The following is a 7,578-nucleotide window of genomic DNA, read 5'->3' as shown; positions in this document are numbered from 1 at the left end:
AAACATGGAAATAATTTCATCAGGTTCATTTAAAACCATGAAAAGTTTAACACTGCAGAAACTGTCCCAGCTTTTCTCCTGCAGAAGCCCAGAGCAGGCTCAGGACTGAAGTCTGGGAGTCAGCAGGGCCTTAGGGAATGGTTACCTGCTAAAGTATTTCACTGTGAGGTAGAGCAGAACACAAGGGACCAAGTCACCACCGTTACACGTTGACCTAATCTTGATGTCGGTTACTTCTGTAAATGCATTTTTCTGTTGAATATAATTTTTTCTTATCACATCTTTAATTTTTGTCATGATCTGGCTGGGAATTTAAAACCTTGTTTTTGTCAGATCCTTATTTCAAGGTGTCTTTCCAGACAGAAGTTGACCTGATCTTGGTGACAAATAGATCTTCACTATTTTGCAGACTGAGACTTTGGGAGATGCCCAGGTCTGGCACTAAGAGTGACAGACCTGGAAAAATAAATGTTATATGTACTGGAACTAACCAAAAATCCAGTAGCTACAGGTGGAAACGGGAATGAAGGTTAAATGACTGCTGCAGCCAAGCTCCACGTGAGTTCTTTGTTCTATAATAACACAACCAAGGTGTGTTTAACGTTCACAGATATGCTGGTTCCAGAGGAAATACAAGCTGATTCTATAAACAAGGTATACAGGCTCATGCCTAAAATGGATAGATGTTATTTACACTTTAAAGGAGCAGCTGAAGATTGAGTCACTTATACATCAGTTATCTAAGTCTGAAAATACTTCAATATACTTGGCGGGGGGGGGAGAATATCAGCTTTATATTTTGTTCTAATCTATCAACTTTTACACTTCTGAGTTTATTACTGTGACCCTCACTCAGCTGTGTTATGTCTATGTAACATCAACGTGTCCTACCTCTAAGCAGCTTTGACAACTTGGGAGACTACACCTTCCTTTTTGAGTGACAGATGTGGCATTTAGAAAACTATCCAAGCCAAAATAAATTTTCTTTTTTTTTTTTTTTTTGTCTCTCCTGATTTATAATATATCCTACCAATCCCACAAAACTCCTCGGATGCCTAATCCCCCCAAAGTGGCATTGCCCAATATTGTTTGCTCTGAACACTCAGGGGGCAGACCAAATATTTTAAACAGCAGCAAATACAACTGTCATTTATTTTTAGCAGTATCATCAGGGTCAAGTAAGTTTAAAGGTTAAAATATTTGTGTTGTGAAACAAGATCACTCCAGATGAGGACTGAAGAATTTTGACAGAAAGGTAGTTGTACACTGCAGTCAGCCTTGGAGGGCTTTTCAGTCAAACCGAAAACTGCACTTCAGAGGGCTGGAAAATCTATTATTTGCCTTAAGTAGCACACCAATACTGAGTTGTTAAATCTGCGCTAGAAATGTTGCACCTTCACATGCTTGGTAAGAGCAAGCAAAACCCACATGAAAAAAAAAAAACCAAGGAAAACATCATCCCCTCTACAGCTTATCTCAAATTGCACTGGGTGCCCATCAACTAGTTTCTCTATGCAAGAGCTAATAGTAGAAACGTGACAGAAGGAGCACGATCTTATCACAGGCAAGTTAATAGTGGTTATTGCTGTACCCAAAGTCCAGATTCCATCCCACAAGCTCTGCAAACTCAGCAAACCAGACCTGAGCACGGGTGCCAGCTGGCCCCTGAAATGCGCTGCCGCTGGGCCCGTTTCGGTGCGTGGCTGTTACCCCTCGCCAGCGCTGCGTGGGTCAGGAGGTTGCTGCCTGCCTTTGATCCAACACAGAGGAAATAGCAGCAGCTCCCTGAACGCCTCTCAGAACAATCCTGTTTTGCAGCCATCAAAAGCCTCTGCTCCTCCGTCAAGAGCATCTTACTGCAGGCAGAGCAACAGCTCTGAAGTTACAGCTTGGTGTGGGGCTCGCTGCTTCTGTTTCAAGTCTCCAGGCTGTCCACCTTAACAGTGGTCTATTTTTATCACCTTATTAGTTTAATAAGAGCAATTACGTCTACCCTACAAACTTGTTTGAAGATGTCCTTGAACCATGACTGCCCTAGCAGCACTACTGCCAAAGCATTATTTGGGCAGCCAAGGAACCTCTGACTCCACACCAGCAAGTGCCATGCAGTCAGTAAGTCAGCAACGCTTGCAGAGAGCTCAACATCCCACGCATGCATGGACATCCCTCCTGCTGCTAAACAACCAACCCCAGCTCTCTTCACTTTTTCCCAGCTCTCCCTGCAGTGGTAGTACTCAGCTGCTGCTGCTGCTGCTTCTCTCCATGAGCACTCACCCAGACCTTGGTTTCTGCCTCAGTGCCCTCCATGCCACCTCTTACTGCACAGCTCTCACTCCCACAACTTCAGTCTTTTGGCTTACTCCTGGGGTGCAGCTGATTGCCAAAGGGCAGATTCATTGCCAAAGAGCAAGCTAAATAGACCACTGATGTTCCTAATGAAGGTGAAGATGCAAGCAGGAAGGTGGTGTTACTTCAGTAAAAATAAAGTATCCAGATAAATACATCCAAGGTAGAGTTCTCTCTGTCACTTGTACAGACTGGCAAATAGCATTATTTTTAAGTAGAAGCCCATGTATAAAAGCCTGGCTAAGACCCAGCCCTCTCTGGGATAAGCCCTGTGTACATAGCCATGTGTTCCTAACACCAAACAGGTATAAGAAAGAGCAGCACTGCAACAACTAGTCAGGTTGGAGAACCAGGATATAGAATTTGCTGCTCCCAGCCCACTCTTTAGTCAGAGTCCAATTCCACTGCTTCAGCAGTAAAAATTCTGAAAATGCCCATTTTGACAGAAATCATGTTAGCAATGGACAGTCTGCTTGCAGCACATCAGCTTCCAGTGAAGAAGAGCAGAAGTGGGAGCATTTGCTGGTACCAGCAACACTCTGCTAGAGGTTGGCAGAGCCCTCCACGGGTAAACAGCTTCACAAAATACAGCTGTGAGTGTGGAGCTGGCTCTGGAATTTACAGCTAGCAAAGGGCTAAAAGCATCTCTCATCCTGAACACTTGCTCTTACCCCTGTTACTCAAAGTGAATGTAATTAGCACAGTCTCAAGTACCTAACAGAGGATACAAGAAGATTTGAAAACCCCAAAATACTTACCTTACTTACCCAGAAGAACAGGAATAAACAACCTTTTTCTTTACAAGAACAGGGAACAAACTCTTTTTTATCTTAACATGTTTTTAAGGGTGAACAAGTAGCTCCAAGAGTATTTCCCATTGAAAGTAGCAAAGGGGGAAGTTAATAACTTTAGAAAGCATGAGAGGTAAAATTATTTCCATCTCTTATCAGTGACATGAGGAAATACAAGTTAGATACTACACACAGCAAAGCTTGTGTGAATTAGTACAGAACATGTATTTACCTAGATATGTAATGGTAAGTTTCATCCCTATGTGCTTCTATAAACCAGCTGCTTATCTGAAGATCATTTGAAGTCCTCACCTGTTCATATGCCAACCAGTATGGTGGGATTAGATTGCCTCATTTAGATTGCCTCATCCCTGTATAAGGCTGGGACCTTGTTCTTATATACTCTATACTGGAATACTTCAATGTCCCATTTTGAAAGCAAAGTCTCTCTTTCCAGCATCAGCAGCTTCAACAGACTATACTAGGCAGATCAAAAAGGTAAAAGCCTACTAGAGATGGTCACAACTGGGACCACCTATGGATTTCATAATAAACTGAGTTTTCTAATAAAGCTTTCCCTGATGATCACTGTAATACACTGTTCAGGTGTTTTTATTTAGGTGTATTATTTTTATTTAGGTGTAAGTAATTCACCTACAGCCTTGCCAGTGTTAAGCCAGTTCAAACTTGATTCACTCCTCACTGTAGCCTCAGTACACAGCAACACCAGTACTCTGTGCTTACAGCAGTACAGCACTGAGCACCAACAACTCTCACTGTCTGCAGAGTCTGTTCTTTCACAGGGAAGGTTCTGCATTCAGCTGCAGAGTATTGGAATGGGAGTAACATCTCCCAGAAGCACCAAATACCATGCACGTTGTTCTCAGTATACACAGCACTAGACCTAGACTCTTCACGACAATCTTTGTGGTGGTCCAGCTTCTGTGGGTTGCCACCGTCTACATGAGAAAGTGGGCAAAGCAGGATCACACATCACCGGTGGGTTTGGCGTCCCCGTTCCCTCAAACAGAGATTACCGAGCCCCCTCTAGTGGCACACCGAGTGGAGAGGCTGCCTCCCGCCTTCCAGAGAAGGGTTTGACACCACAGGGAAGGGACCAGCTCTCAGGGACGATCGATCATCACAACAGCTAAAGTACCAAACGCACTTTAATGAGTTCCAGATTTTGTTCCCAGAAGGAATTCATAACATGTCAGTACATTAGGCAGGTAGACAACTTCCCCTGAACTACAGGCACAAGGGGAACCGACTAGAATACCCTAGGTATTTGAAATTAACCTCAGAAACCGTTTTCCCCCCCTATATTAGAAATAAGGCATGTGTCAGGCGTGCAAATGGCTGCTCTATCCAGTCCTCAGATGCCGTATTTGCCCTTTAGTTCCTCCACTTTTGCTACGTAAGCTTTCATTGCATCTTCTTTGGACATCCCTGCAGGAGAGAACAGAGGAAGCAGTGAGATACCTTCTGCACACAAGTCACAATTCCGTGTGACAGCGTGTAGGAGCATGCTACCAGAGAGCAAAGAAGCCAAGGAGGTCACTTGGCTGTGAATCTAGTATTGAAGTTTTAAACAAATGTGTTCAGCAGTCACAAGAAAACAGTGTTTTGAAACAAAGTTATATTTGTATAGACAGCAACTAAACAGTGTATTAGCTCTATTATCATTCAAAATTATTACACAAAAACTATTCAATCAACTTAAGACTCCATTTAGGTGTAGTGCTGGCTCCTTAGAACACAAGAAAGGTCTTGTTTTCATAGATTAGACCACTTGTCTGGCTCCTTGTCTAGAGCAGGGAAGAACCCAGTTGTATCTTCCAGTTAGGAGAGCTTAAGAAGAAACCAAAAAACTGCAGGGAGAGCTCAGTCTCTGGGGTACTAGGCTAGGACCTGGGAAACAGAGATGTAGGTTTCTGCTTGGGTTTTAGCATCTGCGTCCAGCTGGGGATTTTGCACCTTAATTCTCTTTCAAACAGGCTACATTTTTCAGGATTACTTCTACCTTTCAGAGGTTATCAAAAGTAAGAGTTTATTATCACAGCATTCTGAACTTCTAGAACTCGTGTCTTACAAGGCAACACTATTTTATTTGAGCCACATACACTTCTCTGTTGGATTATTTTTGTTTTTAAGCAGATCCTTACCTTTCAATGCATTCCAGGCATCCCACTTTGCTTTGCCTTTGAAGTCCAGCATACCAGGGCGCTCTGAGAGACAGGGTAAGCAGCAGAATTACTTTGTGTGGTCTGGCTGTAGGTAATACCTACTCCTTTCCTGAAGGCTATTTAGCTCTCTAGTACAATAAAATACAATGGTTCACCTTTGCAGCTGTTATTTAGCAACCTGTCAGGAGATCACCTCGAGGGAGCATGTTGGAATGCTACTGGTGGCAACAGAGACATTCTCTGGCAAGTCCCCCTAAGACAGCAGCATTTGAGCAGATGAGGACCAAATAGTGGGATTTGGTTTTATCCTACAGCAGTCTCATGACAGCTACCCCATTAAATGACACCAGCTCTAAAATAAAGCAGAAATGCCCTGAAATCCATTACATGAAGAGACATGAAAACAAAACCTAGCAGCATACAGCTTAGGACTCATTATGATCAAGTCAATGGTGTGTTTCTAACATCTAGCTCTTCATTTATTCTGCTCTCTAGGGGTGTAAGCTGTGAATTCTAACTCACTTCATTGCGGGCTACACTGTGGCCAAGCAGTATATGGGTACGGTCATGCTCCACGAAAAGTCCTCTCTCTGTTTTTACTTCCTCAGTTTCCTTAAAGGCAATTCTTAGGATTAACAGAGGGAACTGGGCAGTAGGCTGTACATTAGCCACAAAAATACCCTTGCACTGCTCACATGGCAACACGAGCCGCAGACCTAGTTGGCAGCACCACTTCTCTCCAGCATTAGCTTACTCCTACACAGACTACTTTTCCAGCCAACTCCTGTCAGCTATTGCTTCACAACAATGCTGCAACTTACAGAAATGTTGGTACATTGACAGCTCCAGAGCACCATTTCACCTCAGCAAACATTAATACTGCTAAGGCCCAGCCACACCAAAAGGCTCACATCTTAAATCTAAGGCCAGTTCTTTTCTCCCTCCAAGCTGCCCAGTTTGGGAAAAAGACTGCACATGCCCATACTTACTATTTCTTGTACATTTTACTGCTGGCTTTGAACTCCACCAATACCCAATAAACTTCACCAGCAACTGGGTCAGGAGGCCAGTGCTCCAAACAAATTACCTTCTTCCTTTCTAATTCTAGTTACCCAAGTGTTACACAAGGTCAACAGAGTCAGACTTCACGCTAAATGTTACTCCCAGGCTGAGCTGCCAGTGACAGAAGCATAGCAACAGAAGTAGCAGGAGAGATTTTGGATAGCACACCTGCTGAGATATTTTTGCTACAGTCCTCCCAAGATATGATATTTAATTGCTGTTCCTATAAAAGTTTTCTCCTGTTCTTCTGTTTTGTCTTTCCAATACGATTTTTAGCAGCCAATCTGGCTTAAACAAACCGATATTGCAATTCCACACATACAGTTTGTCTCTTTAAGTCCCTTTAGTTGAGAACCGTTTGTACTAAAGCAGCACTGAGAGAGCGCTGGACAGTGCTCAGTCCTAGCCCTACATGGGGTCAGTCTGTTAGGCCTATACTGTAAAAGTGAAAATCAGGGATTTCTAATTGTCTGTGCTCCCAAATCTATATTCCTACAATGTTCTTCCATGCTGCCCAGGAGAAAGGGAGTTGAATGCTCTCCCCTCTTCTCTACTCTGTATCCTGCCCTCCATATCTTAAGCCCCTGTGGAACAGCCATCATGAAAATGCCCATCTTTGATGTTTAATATAAATCTAGTTATTTTCAGGTGAAAAGCATGTGGCATCTTTTATTTGTGTGCCTTAACCTAGGCAGCTATTTACCAATAGAGGTTTTCAAAAATCCCAAATCTAGTGTTTGCACAATGCAACACATAGGATTCTCAGGCCGTCGCTCTACGATTGAGATGACTGCAGCTGGGTTAATCGAAAAACCACAAGTTGCACAAGCCCTCATCAGTCCAGGGGACGCCCACCGGCACACAAATTCGTGCCAAGCCAGGGTCGAGTCACTCCTGCTAAGCCGCCGGGTCGCACGGCGCAGGGCACAGCCGTGGAGCGGTTTCGCCTCCCATGGCGCCTCCGACTCGGGTTCGGCCTCAGGCCGTAGCTGCATCGCCCCCGCCCGGCCGCCGCAGTCCCCACGCTGCCTACCCGTGTTCACGTCGCCCACCGTGGCCTGTTTGTAGTGGCTGTAGACATCCAGCATCTCCTGGTCCGTCGGCTGGGACTTGAGCTTCTTCACCTCCTCGGCGGCCTTCTGGAACGCAGCCTAGCGAGGGAAAGCCCCGGAGCGGGGCGAGGGTGAGGACCC

At 44.4% G+C, this 7,578-nt stretch overlaps 1 protein-coding gene across 1 annotated transcript; it reads right to left on the bottom strand.

Moving 5' to 3' along the window:
* Nucleotides 1-4,288: 4,288 nt before the first annotated feature.
* DBI (diazepam binding inhibitor (GABA receptor modulator, acyl-CoA binding protein)) lies at nt 4,289-7,536 on the bottom strand (the record flags this gene model as incomplete). Its single annotated transcript, XM_008942029.1, has 3 exons — nt 4,289-4,586; nt 5,303-5,365; nt 7,419-7,536. Coding segments are annotated over 3 exons (255 nt in total), but the record flags the coding sequence as incomplete, so codon positions are not given.
* Nucleotides 7,537-7,578: the final 42 nt, after the last annotated feature.

The sequence above is a fragment of the Merops nubicus genome, unplaced genomic scaffold (genome assembly GCF_000691845.1).
Source record: "Merops nubicus isolate BGI_N331 unplaced genomic scaffold, ASM69184v1 scaffold49556, whole genome shotgun sequence".
Classification (NCBI taxonomy): domain Eukaryota; kingdom Metazoa; phylum Chordata; class Aves; order Coraciiformes; family Meropidae; genus Merops; species Merops nubicus.
The sequence above is the reverse complement of the archived record's forward strand: the minus strand, read 5'-3'. Positions and strand labels throughout refer to the sequence as shown.